This window comes from Sus scrofa, chromosome 14, assembly GCF_000003025.6.
Source record: "Sus scrofa isolate TJ Tabasco breed Duroc chromosome 14, Sscrofa11.1, whole genome shotgun sequence".
In the NCBI taxonomy this organism is placed as follows: Eukaryota; Metazoa; Chordata; class Mammalia; order Artiodactyla; family Suidae; genus Sus; species Sus scrofa.
Genome location: NC_010456.5, coordinates 126865185 through 126883069, shown reverse-complemented (window position 1 = coordinate 126883069; position 17885 = coordinate 126865185). Strand labels below are relative to the sequence as shown.

Here is a 17885-nt window from a genome sequence, read left to right as displayed (position 1 = left end):
TCCCAACAATTGTATGAGTAAGGTAGTATTACTCCCCTTGCACCGATAGGGAAGCTGAGGCCTGACAGGTGGTCACTTACTCTAAGTCACATGACTAGGAAGTGGCCAAAGACTTCAGCTCTGCCCGCCTCCCACCTGCAGTTACATCCAGTAAGTGGAAGGAGCTGGGAGCTCCTGTTTGCCAAATATTCAGGAAACAGACTCTTGCTCCCCGACGCTGGTAAGTTCAGGAAGCTGTGGAATAGAGGCCCCAAGAGTTCATGGCCAGGAAGCCTGAATTTTCAGTGAAGCCCCTGGAGGCCTGTCCACTTGACCTGCTGCATTTTCCTTGGCTTCAGGAGCTGAGTGACCAGGCGGGTTCGGAGTTCGAGAACTCGGATGTCAGATGGGTCATCACAGTACCTGCCATCTGGAAGCAGCCCGCCAAGCAGTTCATGCGACAAGCGGCCTACCAGGTCAGTGCGGGGCTGGGGGTGGGCAGGGGCCCACGATGTGCACGGCGGTGGTTGTCACCCCACTCAGGTGTCCCCAAGCACTCACCAGTCTCCTGGGAGGCAGTGAAGTGTCTCCCACAGGCCAGGCCACCAGGAGCCTTCCCATGCCTCGGCTTCCTCCTGGGGGGTCACAGCAACAAAGGGAGGGGCTGGGCTTAGCTTTCTTTCTGGCTTTATTTATTTCCAGGTCTTGTCATCACTGTAGATTCTTTGGGACTAGCATTTCAATTAAAAAATTTTTTTTTTTTCTTGTTAGGGCCACACCTGCAGCGTATGGAGGCTCTCAGGCTAGGGGTCGAATCAGAGCTGCAGCTGCCAGCCTACACCATGGCCACAGCAATGCTGGATCCAAGCTGCATCTGGGACCTACATCCCAGCTCACAAAAACGCCAGATCCTTAACCCACTGAGCGAGGCCAGGGATCGAACTTGCATCCTCATGGACATCCCTGGAACAGAGCTTCTGTTGTTCTCAGTCCCCTGAGCTAATAAATGAAAGTCCACCCTGGGGCCTGGGTCAACTCTGTGCTGAGAATCCGTTTTTAGAGACTTCAAACCTGAGCCAGGCTGGGGAGATGCACTAAGGTCACAGATGTCCCCTTGTCCCCTGCCACGCCTTTTCAGGAGAGAGCTACCTTTCTCAGGAAGCTCTGATGTTGCATCTGCGGCCACATGTACAAACCTTTCCTTTTAAATCCCCACTGAATCAACCCTGAGCACCAAACGCAGTCCAGTGGCCCTGGGCAGCTTGGCGTCATGAATTGTCCTGACTCCCCGGGGCTTTACTCCAGGTGGCAGGTGGAGGTCAAGGAAGGGCAGGGTCCCCTCTCCCACTCTCCCCGTTCCCTTTCCTCCCTCCTCTGCCCTCTCCTTCCTCTGTTCAGCGTGAGAATCTGGCTCGGTCTGTGTATCGGCCAAAAATAGATTTGTTTGTATGGGGCTGAAGGAAAAGGATGGAAGTTCCAGAGAGACGCTGCTTCTTTAAAAAGGAAGAGCCACACATGCAGTTTCACTGTGGACAGAAGCACTGGGCATCATGGAGCTTTTCCGTGCTGTCGGCTTTCAGGCATTGTCCGAGGATCCAAAGCTGGGCCCTGGGACACGGCTGTCTGCAAAGACACAGTCTTTCCAGGAGGAACACGCAAGAGTCATGGTTTTGATTTCATTTTCCAGCTCCTGGCAAGACTTCAGCAATAAACGTGTGACCCGGAAAGGGGGCAGTTCTTATTTTTAGCCTGCAAAAGGAGATGAAGTAGCTAGTGGATTTGTCAGGGCTCTAGGAGTCCTGGGGAGGCTCTTTAAGGACTGCCCCTCTAAGCGGGTAGCAGGGGGGTGTGGAAAGAGGCCCTCTATGCTGTGGGGACCCAAGGGAACCCTGGGGGGGCATGGCGTGGCATCCTCTGGGCTTTGGCCAAATCCATATGGCACCTCAGGCAGCAGGAGGGTCAGCAGCCCCTGGGCAGAGTCTCTGCCAAAGCACTGATGGAGGGACAGGGGAATTTGCCTCCTGAGGCCCAGAGCTGCCCTTCAGATGGCCTGTCCCCTCCATGCAGGTAACTTTTGTCCAGTGCAGTGTTTGTGCAGCTTAATTTTTGACCCTTTGTGGTTCTGATTTGATACTTGTGTTCAGTTTACCATCACTGGATGGATTTGAAGATGGCAGAGACCCTTCATTCATTTATCCTTTGTTCACTCATTCATTTATTCCTGAAACAAGACTGTGCCAGGGGCCTCCTGTGCCAGGACTGGGGTAGGCGCTCGATTCAGATCCCATGTGACCAGGACAGGGGCCCTGCTCTCAAGCTGCTCACATCTGAGTGGTTCATTGAAGCTGTTTGTCCTTCTGGGAAGGGGCAGACAGCATGTTAGGGGCACCCTCTTTAGTCTGTCTTCTGGAAGGTTCTTCAGGACAAAATGGAAATGGAGCTTGATACTCTGTGGCCAAAATTAGCATCTGTCTAAATTTACCTTCTCACTTCCCATTTGTTATAAGAATAAGAAAGATGTGTACCTGTGGTGATTAATCTTATGTGTCACCTTGACTGGACCTAGGGGTACCCAGATATTTATTTGGTCAAACATCATTCTGAGTGTTGCTGTGAGGGTGTTTTCGGATGAGATTAACATAGAAATTGATTGACTGAAGAAAGCATATTGCCCTCCCTAAAGTGGGTGGGTCTCGTCCAATCAGTTGAAGGCCTAACTAGACCATAAAGGCTGAACCTTCCTAGACAGAATAAGAGAATTCCTCCTGCCTGCCTTCATACTGGGACATTGTTTTTACCCTGACTTTGGACTCCAACTAAAGCATCAGCTCTTTCTGGGTCTTGAACCTGATGGCAAGAGAATGATCACTTTGGCTCTCTTGGGCCTCCAGCCTGCTGACTGAGGTCTTGGGATTTGTCAGTGTCCATAATCATGTGAGCCAATTCCGTATAATAAATCTCTTTCTGCATAGACATACATCCTACCGGTTCTTTTTCCTTGGAGAATGCTGGCAAATACAGAACCTGAGCAACCTACACAATTTTTGGCCCCACGAGCTTCTGAGACCTGAGAGTGCCCACCAGCCCTTCCGCCTGAAGCATTGGCTTCGGGCCAATGAGCTGGGATGGAGGAAGGCTGGTTCTCCCGCAGGACACCTGGGAAACAAGTCATCCTCTCTGCTGGAATATGGCAGATGGAACCCTTCCTTCCCGACCTATCAGAGGCCTCCTGAGTCCAAGTTCATGGCACAGTCACGTGGAGGCTGAATTTCATCCTCCCACCAGCCTAGAAGAGGAGGATGCAGAACCAGGAGAGGTGGCACTGGGCAGCACTTCCCAGGAGAGAGCAACCCTGCAGTGGATGGGCCGGGGGCCTGCACTTGGGGGCGCCTGTGCTTCATTGCCAGTGGGGGCGGCCCAGCACTCGACATGAGGCAGTTTCCTCCCTGAGACTCCCCAGACTCCTCTTGTGTCAAGTGCTTGTTGAGAAAGTGGGTTAAATTCTCTATCTTTTATTATCCACAGCCCCAGGACAGCTTTTTAGACGCTGTAGAGGATTCAGTGAAAAGATGGTGGCAGAGAGAACACCTGACACCTCTTCTGAGGCCCTCGGAAAGGGCTAGAATGAGGAGATGGTTCCACTGGGTCCTGAGAGCATCGCACCTAGGAGACAGTGCAGTGCATTTCCAGAGGCGCTTTGCCTAAAACGCATAACTCTCGTAGGTTCCAGAAACCTGTTAAATAAATGATGCTCCCCTATGTACGATGCTCATCTAACATGGAGTGGCAGCTTATCTTTGCCTCCCTTTCTGAACAAACTGCAGTGAAAAATAATCACATCAGAAAAAAAAAAAAAACCCCAAAACCAAAAAACTCAACTCCATGACATGCAGAACTGGTGCAGCTGTAATGCTTTGCAGCTTGATGCCAGACCAGCTGAGCCCTGGACCGGTCTGGCTCTTTTTCTCAGCTGTGGACATAGCCCCTGGTGGGATTTCCTGGCTGGCTGGAGGGCTGAGGAGCAGAGTAGTTGGGGTGGTACCCGCCCACATCCTTGGCCTGGAGTGCGGGTTTTCTTACCCTCCCGACACTCCCAAGTGGAGCCCGTGACCAGGAAGCAGAACTCTCAGAACTACTACAGTGGAGCGCCGGCTGGCCCAGATTCACGGAGTCAAGTGAGGTGACTTAATCTCAGTTCAGATGCTTTCTGATTGTAGAATCCTCAGGTCATGTCAGAGATGCTCTTGGGAGAAGGGCCGGAAGCTTGCGGAATAAAGGCTGGCTGGAGGGAGGGTTGATTCATTTATTCATCTAGCAGATGCTCTGAGCACCTACTGTGTGCCACGGGGCAAGAAGACCTGACGCTGCCCTTCGAAAATGAACCATCTTGCAGAAGAGGCTAGACAGGCCTCTTCTGGGGGCAGAATATGCTGAGTGCTGGGCCAGGGTCCCAGTGGAGGGAGGGCTCACATCAGGACAGTGGCCTTGAGAGACCAGCTCCAGAGGCAGCGTGACCCAGAGTGGACAGAGAGTTCTCTTGCTGCCCTGGTCTGATCCCTGGCAAAGGCCCCCGCCTCCAGGTCTCCCACAAGCTGCCAGGCCAGAGGCATTCTGCTGAGAGTGACCGCAAGCGTTTTGATGCAGAAATAGAGCTCCCACTTCGGCCCAGATAAAGACATCTGGGTTTCTGAGAGTCTGGCAGAGACTTTTGCATTTCCTCCTCTCTTGGAGTCCACAAGCAGCTCTGGGAACCCTCTTGGGGAGATGGAGTCTGTACGGAGACAGCTGCCTCCCCTTGCCTCCCCGCCAGCTCTCCTCTGTGGCTTCCAGCAGAGTCAGCTGCTGGGGACTTGGCCCCCCACCCTCGCTGGGGAGCAGGCTCAGGGGCTTGTTCAAGCAAACAAGGGTGGTTACTCTGTCCTGGCCACTGCTGGGCCCCCCACTGACCTCACCTTTGCCCTCCCCTCTGGTCTGAGGTCCACTTCACCTCTGGTACCATGGGGGACCCTTCATGGAAATGGGTCAAAGCTTTTGCTGTGGAGCTGAGGCCATAGCTGGGGAGGGACGGATGAAAGCCCCCCCCCCCCCGAGAGGTGGCGCCCCCGCTGTTTGTACAGATCTGGGTCAGCCTGCTTGTCTTTCGCATCTTCAGGATGTGGGAGCAGCCCGATGGGGGGTGGTCTCAGCCACACGCAGGTACCTCGGACCCCTTGGAATGGGATCATTTTACTCAAGGCTTCTCACACCTCTGGACTTCTTGCTGTGATTTCCTTCATAGATATTTCACAGCTAAGTCAGAGATGCTGCTCAGAATTTCTGGGAAGGTGCGGAAGCAAATAAGGGCATTTATTTTTGGCTCTTGTTTGAACCCTCCCATCTCTACCCTCGGGCTTGGGCCCCTGTTGCTCTTACTAGCCACGTGGGAGCCACCTGGCTGGTGACATCCCAGGGGGACACGGTGACAGCAGCAGGGTGCCTTTTGAGTGGGCAGGGCCCGTGGCTTTCCTCCACACCGAGCCCTGAGCCACCCCACCTCCTCCGAGTTTACCCTCCACCTTGAACCACAGAGGGGGGGCTTTACATCCGGGGTCTCCTGTTGCTTTGCAGCTTGTCTTTCCTTCTTCCAGGGAGTTGTGGGAGCCGGGGCTGTGGGCTTCTGTTCTAGGAGGGCCTTGGCTTTATGTGCAAACCCAGACACATGGAAGAACCAGTCCGTGAGCGCTTTTCCGTAGAGGGGGCCCCTCCCCTCCTGGTGTTACTTCGGATTTCTCCTTCCGGGATCCTGGGGGTAAAGGTTCAGAGGTTTTGCGGTTCCTGGTGGCACTTCACGGGCCACGTCCTCTTGCAACGGCACTTTAACCTCGGGCTGTCTTTGCTCTGCCCATGTCTGAGGAGATGTTGCAAGAAAGTGAGGCTGGGGGAGGGAGCACCTTTAACCCCATCTGCATCTGTAACCTCCTGACCCACGTAACCAAAGGGCAGACCTGGCTTCGTTGACCCGGGGACCCCACTGATGGGTGTAGATGCTGCCTGTGTGACTGGCCTCAGCCAAGGGGACGAGGCAGGACCAAGGTGGATTCCCCGCGGAGGGCGTAGGTGTGTGAGTGGTTCCATCTGGTTTCGTAAGGTCCGTCTTCCAGAAGGGTGGTGCCCCTTGTGAGGCATTGGGTTTTGGCAAAGTGGAGACTTTCAGTCACCTGCCAGCCGATGGTATCTCATTCATTAACTGGTTTGGTGGATGGATATGAGGGAGAACTCATGACCACAGGTAGAGGCAGTTCTGTCTCAGGGTAAAGGCGTAGAGATGGCACCTTTAAACCCGTTGAGGAGGGGGTGTTAGGGGCCCCAGGAGTTGTCAAAGCACAGAGACCTGGGCCCAGCCCAGGACCCGGAGTTACCAAGAGTGGGAAAGCGGAGACCCAACTGAAGAGTGGTCTGTGAGGCTCAAGACCTGGGCTGGGCTGGCTCTGCCACTTCTGCTGGAGCCTCAGCCTGTCTTGGGTTTAGAACAGAAAGTCCAGCGTCCCATGAAACCTGGGACAACTGGTCACCCTGCCTTCCGAGCTTGGTTTCTTTCTGCACAAAGTAAAGGAGTGAGACCAAAGGCATTTCTAATATTCTAACCTGAGCTCCCTCCCCTCCTTGCCCAACAAGGGAACCTCCTAAACCCCTGTGCCTGGGACTCCAGGCCGCCTTCTTCCCACTGGGACATTGTGTGTGAGTATGCATTAGGCAGCCTTTGTCCCTGGAGATGAGTCCGCTAAACCCCCTGGGCCTGGGGCAGAACTGGTGCTGCAAAGTGGGTTCTCCAAAGGGGATGCTGCACCCCGGGTTCCCTGGGAAAAGGCAGCAAAGACAGCAAACACAGCGGGGGCAGAACAGGCTCATTTTTATTTGCCCCTGTGTGGGCAACCAAGCAAAGCCGTGAGCTTGGACAGCTTCACGGAGCAAGTGTGACCTTGTGCTCCAGGTCAAGGTCACGAGAGGCCGGGCCAGGCTGTCTGTCTGAGCACCCTCGGAAGGGTGGTCCCAGGGCCCCCCGGCTGGTGTCCTTGGTGAGGCTGGAGAGTCTATGCCCAGAACAAGTCAGATGGCGCGGGGCAGAAGCATTTCTTCTGCTAAAGGGATAAAGGCCTTGAATAAGATAACCCGCAGCGGCCTTTCCACTCACTCTAGAAAACGGGGACCCTGTGGGATTCCAGGAGGGGCTTTCTCCTGGAGCCCCCCTGATGCTCCAGAGACAACAGGTCAGATTTCCACACAGCAGAATCAGAGGCTTGCATAGCTGAGGCCCAGCGCCGGCCCATCGGGTTCCTAGGCCACCAGAGATTGGGGTTTGCTACCGCTTGGTCAGTCCTCTCATCCTGCAACCGGATAGAGACCATTGGCTTTCCATCCCTGGTGGTTTGCAAAGCATTCAGCCCCTTTGTGCTTCTCAGTTCTGGCCAAGCAGGCCCCAGATGCAAGAGGCCCTGAGACTTGCAGAGTCTGGCATTTCCCAAGGGTGCCCATGTGTTTTCTTTGCCCACTTGGTGCCTGGCGCCCCATTGCCCTGATTTTAGATTCTGCAAAGGCTGGAATTTCCCAAACAAGCAAGCTGTGACTGTTCTTTCCTTGAGGGTCTCAGCCCCAAGTGTGGGTGTCCTCAGAGCAGTCCTGGTCAGGGAGCCCGGATCCCAGCCGTGCCTTCTGTCTTCCAGGCAGGTCTGGCCTCCCCCGAGAACGCGGAGCAGCTCATCATCGCCCTGGAGCCTGAGGCGGCCTCCATCTACTGCCGGAAGCTGCGGCTGCACCAGATGATAGAGCTGAGCAAGGCCGCGGTCAATGGGTACAGCTCCAGTGACACAGTAGGAGCTGGGTTTGCACAGGGTACCTCCTGCTCTCTCTCTCCCCCTCCCTGCTGTCTCCCCTCCCGCCCACCCCCTGCATGTGTCTCTGCCTCTGAGTTTTTAAAGGCACTCAGTGCTGTCAGAGAAATCCATTTGCTTCTGGAGGAGCTTAGCTTTAAGTACTTCTGGGCTCACTCGCCATTCGGGCCCCTCCAAGGACCCCCATAATCTCCGCAGGGGTTTCTCTAGTTCATTCCCCACCCAAGTGCCCCACCCAAGGGCACTTCTCTCCGAGAACCTGAGGGTGGCCTGAGAGTGCTCCTGGCCTTGCATTTTACTGGGCTTTTAATCTTTCCTGTCTATTAACTGACTCTTAATCTGACCCCACTTGCTTGTTATTAATTCCTGCATTAAGACTGTTGATTTATTGCCGACTCACTCAGTGGGGCCACTTCATGCGTGATGAGCTCATTATGAGGCCTAACTATACACTGGTGAGAGTTGAAACGCTGGCTGCAAAGGGCTGACTTTTCCTGAGGGGCTGATGTTCCTTTGGCTGTGGGAAGGAACACCGCCTAGGGAGACTCGGGGTGGGCATTTTAAGGGCCTTTTTCTCTTTAATATTTACCTGTTCACAAGTTGGTTACACCTTGGTTCCCGGGATTGTTTTCCCTGGTAGGCAGGGCTCTGCAGGACTGTCCAGGGCCACAGAGTTGGCAGAGATCCTAGGTCTTGGTCAAAGCCACATGAGTAAGCACAGAAGCTAATGGGAGCTGGGGTGTGTGTGTGTGTGTTTTGTGTGTGCTGTGCACCCCAGCTCTGAGCTCTGTGCCCAGGTCAGGACCCTGAGGACAGAAACGCCTCATCATCCAACAGGCCCGGGAGGAGGAGAGGGGTGACATTGTGAGGAAGGTCACCAGCTGGTCCCAAGGCTCCCTTGGTCCACGCCCCGAAGTCTGTCTCTGCACCGCCCGGGCGCGGGGCCTTAGCAGGCCCTCATTCCTGCCCAGACAGGCCTGGCCTCTTCCTTTTCACAGGGTGACTCTGCACCAGTGGCCACCACTCTGCATTGTCAACCCAACGCAGAGTGGTGGCTGTGAACCTGAGCCAGAGACAGTGGCAGATAGTTCATTTGTCGCCAGGCTGCTGCCTCAGCTGCCGGGGGGCCGTGTGTTAGCCCCCAGATCTGCTTCTTCCAGAATGAATGCAAATGGGCTTCCCTCTAAGTCTCAGGGCTAGATCTGCCTTTTTCTCGCGAGGCTTGGCCTCCCTGCAGCATCCCGAGGCCGGTCTCACCCCGACCTAGATCCAGTGCAGCCACGTTTTAAATACTCAGGACAATCCTGTTACTTAAATTGCCTTCTCCATTGTTTTCATGTGGAAAAAAAGCAGTGACTGACTGGCGTCTATATGTCAATGCTGATCCTTACTCGTTATTCATAAACAGCAGCTCATGCCAGAATTAGCTAATTCAGCATCCCTCTCCTTGACATTGCTTGAGAATAAAGCCGCCCCCGCCCCCGGGGTCTTTCTAGGGCTGCACCCGTGGCATATGGAAGTTCCCAGGCAAGGAGTTGAATAAGAGCTGCAGTTGCCGGCCTACACCACAGCCATAGCAACATGGATTCAAGCCACATCTGTGACCAATACCACAGCTCATGGCAATGGTGGATCCTCACGCCACTGAGTGAGGCCAGGGATTGACCCCACATCCTCATGGATGCTAGCTGGGTTCTTAACCCACTGAGCCACAATGGGAACACCCAGCCTTTGAGGGGGAAATCCGTTTTGGAAAGATTTCTTCCCCAAGGGTTCAGTTTTCTATTCCCTTTCCTTTATTTCCCCGTCTGTATCCTGTGCCTAATGGAATTCACTTCTGTTTCCTATACTCAGAAGGGTGTCTTTGGTTTTAGAAATCCTCAAATGTCACCCTTAGGAGCAGTGAGGCAGGAGTTCTGTCTCCACCTGGCTTTCGGGTGAGAATCTCTCTCCCAGAAGGCTGGGGTGCTGCAGCCAGGGGTCTGGGCTGAGCACTTAATCGGGGTTACTCTCCATGGCATGGACCCCCAGGCCTCTCTTCTCTGATGCTCCTTCCTGATGGATGCCCAGTGGCTACCACCCAGGGGACGGAGCCGGCTCTCTGCCCCCAGCACTGCAGGTTTGCCGTCAGTATTATTTTATTCCAGAAGGACTTAAGGAGATTAGTAAAGGGTATATTTTTCACAATCATGGGCTTAATTTGCCTGAAAAGTGGGGTCATTTTTTTGAGAGCTCAGAACATGTTTTATTAGCCTTACTTGGTCATTTTTTTTATATGAATGCTCTTTTGTCAGCCATCTCGATGGCTTTAGAAAAATCGATGCCCACCACAAGGCGGGCAGTGTAAGGGCACCAGGAGCTGGTTCTGGGAACAGGAGAGAAGCCCCAAGTGTGGGGATCCCCCCAGGCCCGCGGGAACTCTTTCATCAGGGCCTGGGCTCTCCACCGTAAACCAGAGCCCGAGGAACTTGAGGCCCACCCCATGTTTGCCATTTTAATCCCCAGAGACGATGTCGTTTTGCCAACACTGTGCTCTTGCTGAAGGAGGCCGGGGGTCAAGGGTTAACCAGCAACAGATGGATTTGTAGGCCATTCAGTCAGCAGCACCCACTTAAGGACTAGAAAATTGGTGGGGGGCGCGGCTGTGGGATGAAGCAGCAGAGCAGGGACAGAGTCTCTGTCTGTAAACCCAGGATTGCTCCAAATCCCTCATGGTAGCGACCATTTGTTGGGTTCCCGGTCTCACACTTGGTGCATTGCCTTCATTATCACCTACTGTGTGCCTGGTGTCACACTGGGTGTTGAGGATCAATTGGAGGACTGGTCCCTGCTCTGCCTGTCAGGAACCTGTGCCAAGTATTATTATCCCCATTTTATGGATGAGGAACTAAGGCCCAGAGGGGTTAGGTGATTTGCCCAAATTCCCACCGTGGCTATGCTCTGCTGCTTCCCAGGTTCTCTCTTTCGGCACCTTTCCCATCTCCTAACATTCGTATTCTGCTTTTTTAGACTTCTCCCCAAATTGCTAAATCTCAAAGGCAGGAAGTCCGCGGGCTGAGGGTTAATTTCAGGCTGCAGGACAGAGTCGTGGGAACTTCAAGGCTCTTAACCTCCCTGATGTGGTCTCCTCATCTGAACATAGGGCAGTGATTTGTGTCCTGTCCGCCTCACCGGGCTGTGAGGAGAGTCCTGGGGGAAATGAAATACCCATATGAGGTGTCACAACGCCCAAGCCCTCAGAGGCACGGCCAGGTGGTCCCCCCGCGTGCAGGAAAAAGGCGGCGCCGGCTTTGCTCAGGTCCGAAGCGCCACCTTGTGGCTGAAGAGCATATCGGCGCCAACAGGGTCTGCAGGTCCCGGCGCGTTTATCCAGGATCCAGATTAGGAAAACATACCCCACATTCCCTGTATCAGCCAAAGTTCCTTGATGTGAAATTATTTAACCTGGCGCACTGCAGGCTGCTTGGAAGACAAGAGTCCTCCTTGGGGCAGCAAAGCCAGGAAGTTGGCCGACTTTATTCCCGTTCCTCTGAAAGTGCTACTGGAAGAAGAGAATCTCGGCAGGGCGCCGGCCAGAGCTGCCAGGCAGATGAATAGATGAAGGCTGGTGGAACAAGCTACGCGCTTTGGAGACTGGCTTTGTCATTCCCCATGTTGTATTTATGTAATCATTTTGATCACGTATCACTGAGTGTTCTGTTCCTAACCGCCCCCCCCCCCCCGCCCCCGTGCTCTTTTACCGCCACTGACCGCAGGTGACCATCTGCCTGCTCTTTTGTGCTTTCTCACCCTTTGTTATTTTCTTTCTTTTGGCCACTAGCTAAAGAACATATACGACGTAATCGGCAGAGTCGGACCTTTTTGGTGGAGAATGTCATAGGAGAAATCTGGTCTGAGCTAGAGGAAGGTAATGCCCTTGCATGTCCTTTGTCCCTGATGGACTTTGTGTGTGTGTGATGCTGACAAAAATGCATTCCTATTTGTTCCTTTTGCACTTTTGGAAAATGTTCCAAATCAGTCAGTTCTTAAGACCACTCACTCATCCAGGGAGCGCTCTTTTGGGGGCTGTAATTCTGTGTGTTCTCAAAGCACATAGGCTCTTCGGAGGAAACGTAGGAACTGGAACTTAACCGTTCCTGAGTGAGTCTGGTGTTCAACAGCAGGTCATTGGATGATGCTGTTAACTTGGCAGGAAGCTGCCACTTGTACGTGCCGGGTACGCAGCAGCATGTGACCTGAACGCTTTAGCTTGAAGATTCACTCGTCTCGGGTCTTCATTATCCATGTTAACTGGCACCTCTGGGCAGACGTTCTCTCATTCTCTTTAGTCATGAATAACTCACTGCCAGGCTGATTAATGAGCAAGAGCATTGTGCTAATAAGTGATGATGGCCCTTAGCTGGCTATGCCCAGTCTCCCGCACCAGCTTGTTCCGGACACGGTGGACAAGACGTCTATATAAAGGATGGCTGTTTTTGTACCAGGTGACAAGTACGTGGTGGTGGACAGTGGCGGTGGCACCGTCGACCTGACAGTCCATCAGATCCGGTTACCGGAGGGACACCTTAAAGAACTGTACAAAGCCACAGGTGAGCCTGAGGAAATGAGAAAAATGGCTAATTTGGTCACATGTGAGCTGTTTTCCTCATTGCAGATTTCTCTCAGCAGTTTGTCCTTTCAGCGCCACCAGCAGGTGGATTATTTGTAGGCAAGAGAGGATACAGATGTGTGAAACCAGAAAGCAAAATGCACTTAAACGTCCTTTCAAACACAAACCACCATCGTGCGGGGTTTGGGTGTAAAGGGAGCCTGTTTCAGATCCTGGCCAAGGGGAGCTGTTTCTGAAAGTTGTGCAAGACGTGATGGACCCTGTGATTGGACCACCTGTGGGAGGTCCCAGGACACCTGGTCTTGGATCAAGATCACCAAACCCACGAACATGCTCCTCCTCTTGGCAGGGGCGGGGATAAGGAATAAGCAGGAGCTCACAGCGACAAATCGAGGTCTGCTGCTTTCCAGACCCTGCCCTGGGCTTTCTTGGGTGGGAATACCATGGTGCCGTGGGTAGTGAAAGTGATGATTTTATTTAAAATGCAGATTGTTGACAAATGATTTCTGTAGGAAAAAGCTTCTCCACGTGGAATGAAAAGAACCTAAGTGGGTTTTTTGTTTTGTTTTGTTTCTTGTGGGTTTTTGGGGTCTTTTGGTCTTTTTAGGGCTGCACCTATGGCATATGGAGGTTCCCAGGCTAGGGGTCTAATTGGAGCTGTAGCTGCCAGCCTACACCACAGCCACAGCAACGTGGGTTCTAAGCCATGTCTGTGACCTGCACCACCGCTCATGGCAACGCCAGATCCTTAACCCACTGAACTGGATCAGGGATCGACCCCGTGTCCTCATGGATACTAGTCAGGTTCATGAACCACTGAGCCATGACGGGAGCGCTCTAAGTGTTTTAAAGTGTAAGTAAAAACACCTGGCTGCAGTCGGCTGGGTGGGTGGGTCTACGTTGGTGCCACTTTCTTCAAGCAGAACCCAGGCTGTTTCTCTGACTAGGATTCCATTTCTGACTGTTGTTCACCTAGCGGTCTCGGCCTCCCGTTCTGTTCTTGACTCAGGTGGACCCTATGGATCTTTAGGAGTCGATTATGAGTTTGAAAAGCTTCTGTGTAAAATATTCGGAGAGGATTTTATCGAGCAATTCAAAATCAAGCGTCCTGCGGCCTGGGTTGACTTAATGATTGCATTTGAGTCTCGCAAAAGGGCGGCTGCCCCCGATCGAACGAACCCACTGAATATCACCTTGCCTTTCTCCTTCATTGACTACTACAAGAAGTTCCGTGGCCACAGCGTGGAGCACGCCTTGAGGAAGAGCAAGTGAGTTGGGGTTGCGTTTGACTCAGGCACTTCAAGAAGGCAGATTGTGTTGATGGGGGGAGGAAGGGGGTATGGACTCTGAATTCCAATCCTATGCATTTGCTGTGTGACCTTGGATAAGTGACTCAACATCTCTGTTCCTCAGTTTTTTCACCTGGAAAATGGGAATGATAATTCCACTTACCTCAGAGGGTTGTTGTGAGGGAGAAATGAACTCATATATGCTTAGCACAATGCCTGGGACCTGGAAGGTATTATCCATGTGTTAGCTATGATTATGCAGGGACGTTTGTTTGTTGTGGTCCCTACTTTACCCCCAGTGTCTACTTGTTTACCCCCAGAACCTGGTGCACAGGGTATAGGTTCCTAGTAAATAGTCCTTGCTTGAATCCCATGGGAATCCGGGTTTCTTTAATTCTGAGTCTCCTGGCTCAGGACAAGTGTTTGTAGCTCAGCTTGCTGCAAAGCAAACATATTTGGAGGATGTTTTAAAGCTGAATTTGGAGGATGATCAAAGCATAGGTTTCTCAAAACCTTTTTAAATTTTTCGTTAACTTTGTACTTTCAAATTTTATCTAACTTCAAGGATTGTCAGTTCCTGGCCAGTCTAAATCCGCATCTACCCTCCCCCAATTTTAAAGCCAACCTTCGATTTTCATCTAATTCATCAATGCATCAGTATATGTTCTAAAGGAGATACATTTAAAATCACAACCACAGTACTACCATCAGACTTCAAATGAGTAATTCTTCAGTATCATTAAATATCTAGTTAATAGTAAAAATTTTCTATGTCTTCTAAACTTTTTTTGTCACTTTGCATGAGCATCCAAATGATGGTTCTATATAGCAATTATCTGATGTGCGTCTTAAATCCTGTTTCATATATAGCTTCACCCTCCGATTTTCCCTTGCAGTTTATTAGATGGAAAGCTGATTGTTCATCTTTTAGGGTTTCCCACAGTCCAGGTTTGGCTCAGCGCATGTCCACATAACATGTTCTTCTGTCACCTGGTATTTTGTACAAACATTGGCAGGTTGAGCTGGAGGTTTAATCAGATTCAAGTTTGAGTTTTGGGCATATCTGTTTCGTGGGTGGCCGTATTTCCCGTTGCATCGCACCAGGGGGCGCAGTGTCTGCTTGGCTCTCCTTTTGTGACGTCATCATAATGCGCGGGTCCATTCATGCAAGGGTGGCCCGCGGTTACCTCCTTAGACCACCACTCCCCCTTCGTTTATTAGCTAGAATACTTCTGTAGGAACTTTTCTCCTTAACAGTTTGGTTGCCCTGAAACACAGTTCATATAGGAAAGACAGGACAAACGGTTGGTTCGTTCCTTCCATTCCCAAGGTTTGTTTTTAAAAAGTTGATTTCCTGGCATCCTCCAAAGTGACAGGTGATATTTTTCTTCTGTGGGAACGCAGGGGAGTATCATTAAGAATTCAGCGTATTCGATGTATTTGAAACCATGGCAGTTTTATCCTTACTGATGTTCGAATTGTCCCACCTTGGCCAGTAGGAGCTTCTTCCAATTGACATTTGTGGTCTTTGACAGTCTTTGCTTTTGGTAGATGAAGATGCTTCTGGCACCTCTTGTGTGTTCCCTACCCCAGACATTTCTCTAAGAAGCCTTGTTTCCTTTGAGTGGGAAACAAAGTAGATTTGATTCCAGGTCTTTGGGATCTTACTAGTCTTACCAGTCTAGCCAGATTCTTACTAGACTGATGTTCTGTCTGCCCCATTGGTCCGCCGCAGAGGCACCTGCTTTCGATCGAATCCCAAGTCTTGCCTGCACAGTTCTGGGGAGACTGGCTGCAACCAGCCTTTGGGTCCCTCCTTAGCCTAGGCCATGGAAAGAATTTGTGGTCTGGCAACATCTGGAATGTGATCCTGGGAGGCAGCTGGTGTGTGTTTGCCAGAGAAGCCATTTGCTTGGCCCCTTTGAATGTCAGAGCAGGTCTGGAACACACTGTTACACACGGTTCCTGATATTCTTTAGTGCCAGAGAGTTTGCAAAGTGTTTTCACAGACCTGGTATTTAACTTGATCTTCACAACAACCCCTGGGAGGGAGTTAAGGTAAGTGGTATTATTACTCTTGATTTCCAGATGAGAAAACCTGGGCTCAGAGATAGTGCAGGTCAACTCGCCCAAAGTCCCATAGCTACTCAGTGGTGGAAGCCAGACTGGAGCCCAGCAATCCCGATTCCCTGTCCAGGGCTCTTTGTGCTCCACACCGCCACTTTGGTCTTTTTTTTTTTTGCCTTTGCTAGGGCTGCACCCATGACATATGGAGGTTCCCAGGCTAGGGGTCCAATCAGAGCTATAGCCACCAGCCTGTGCCAGAGCCACAGCAACATGGGATCTGAGCCACGTCTGGGACCTACACCACAGCTCATGGCAATGCTGGATCCTTAACCCACTGAGCGAGGCCAAGGATCGAACCCGCAACCTCATGGTTCCTAGTCGGATTCATTAACCACTGAGCCATGACAGGAACTCCTCCACACCGCTGCTTTGGACATGCTGCATCTTTGACAGGGACAGTGAGGGGCATCCAGCTGGGTTAGGCTTGTCACTCCATGGGCCTGCAGGGCTGAAGGAGATGCACCTGGGCTCCAGGCTTGTAATCTTATGCAGCAGTACAGCAGACATATCATGCAAGCCTTTTTTGAACTAGGCTTTGGCTTCCACTGTTCCAGGAGAAAGTTGGCTACAGCCAAAAGCAAAGAGAAACAGAAGAGGTTATGTCTCAGCTTTTGAGCTTCTAAGGGTCCAGGTACTTGTGGTTTAGAGTATTTCTAAGGGTTCTTTGGGCTCTCAAACTCCCTCATACCCTCTGGATGTGACAGATGTTCTGCCAGGGTCTATGACTAGGCAGACTAGCTTGGGTATCCTTTGTACACTCACTGCCCATTCTCTCTCTTTCACGCTTCCACAGTGTGGATTTCGTGAAGTGGTCCTCACAGGGGATGCTGAGGATGAGTCCGGATGCCATGAATGCCCTTTTCAAGCCAACCATCGACAGCATCATTGAGCATCTCCGTAAGTGATCAGCCAGGGCTCTGCCCTCGGTGGGGCAGAGCCAAGAAGGGGACTGATTTTTGCAGCATCACCAACCAGTATACTTGAAGCCAGGTCTGCAGGGGTCTCGGGGCTTGGAGCCACAGGCCAGGACCCCAGCAGAGTGGGCAGAGCCTGGGTGTGTAGGAGGGAGGTGACCGGGCAAAGGCAGTGGATCCCTCCCTGCAAAGAGCCCAGCCTGTCTTAACCTGGGCTTTCTGTTTGTCTTCAAAAGTCAGAGCTGATGGAGTTCCCGTCGTGGCACAGTGGTTAATGAATCCAGCTAGAAACCATGAGGTTGCGGGTTCGATCCCTGGCCTTGCTCAGTGGCTTAAGGATCTAGTGTTGCCGTGAGCTGTGGTGTAGGTCGCAGATGTGGCTCGGCTCCCACATTGCTGTGGCTATGGTGTAGGCCAGCGGCTACAGCTCCAATTAGACCCCTAGCCTGGGAACCTCCATATGCCACGGGAGCGGCCCTAGAAAAGGCAAAAAGACAAAAAGACAAAAAAAAAAAGTCAGACCTGGGATCAGTGTTGTCATTGAGTGATGTGTCTTAGGGTGTGGATGGGCTTTGCTTTATTAGAACAAATTAGAAGCCATAATCTTTGCTGGCAAGGAGGAACTGTTGTGTAAACTGAGGGAAATTCAGCCACAGAGGGCAAGCAGATCCTGGCTGTGCAGTAAACCTGCTTCCTCAGGGCCGCCGCCCTGGGACACAGAGTAAACTCACCAGGGGCCTCCTTCAGTCGCCAGGTGCCCCATCCCCTTCCCACCCATACCCACCCAATCCGAACCCCCAGGGTGGGATGGGACTTATAGGAAACCAAAGAATACTATTTATAACAGTCAGCCTTGACTTCCTTAACAGAACCGCAGGTTTGGAGAGGGTGGGGGTATTATTCCTTGACACATAACAAAGACCTGCTTGAACCCATCACCAGCTAGCTGTTGAAATGGGTTTCTTGTTATCAGTAGCTTTGGTTTTTATTCCTCAGCACAGCGAGGTACACATCTCCTGTCTCTAGAAGACCGGCTCTGGAGCTCCTGCTGTGGTGCGGTGGGTTAAGGAGCCCAGTTGTCTCTGCTGTGGCTCTGGCG

The 17885-nt window shown here is 52.0% G+C and overlaps 1 protein-coding gene across 5 annotated transcripts in view; it reads left to right on the top strand.

Moving 5' to 3' along the window:
- Positions 1 to 17885, top strand: part of HSPA12A (heat shock protein family A (Hsp70) member 12A) — a 185376-nt gene that overhangs the window by 154204 nt on the left and 13287 nt on the right. For all 5 annotated transcript variants that reach the window (XM_021073398.1, XM_021073397.1, XM_013983787.2 and 2 more), the window contains 6 exons: positions 339 to 455; positions 7680 to 7848; positions 11668 to 11754; positions 12332 to 12436; positions 13466 to 13724; positions 16666 to 16769. In XM_021073398.1, the coding sequence (XP_020929057.1) occupies positions 339 to 455; positions 7680 to 7848; positions 11668 to 11754; positions 12332 to 12436; positions 13466 to 13724; positions 16666 to 16769 (841 nt within the window). The remainder of the gene's footprint in view (positions 1 to 338; positions 456 to 7679; positions 7849 to 11667; positions 11755 to 12331; positions 12437 to 13465; positions 13725 to 16665; positions 16770 to 17885) is intronic.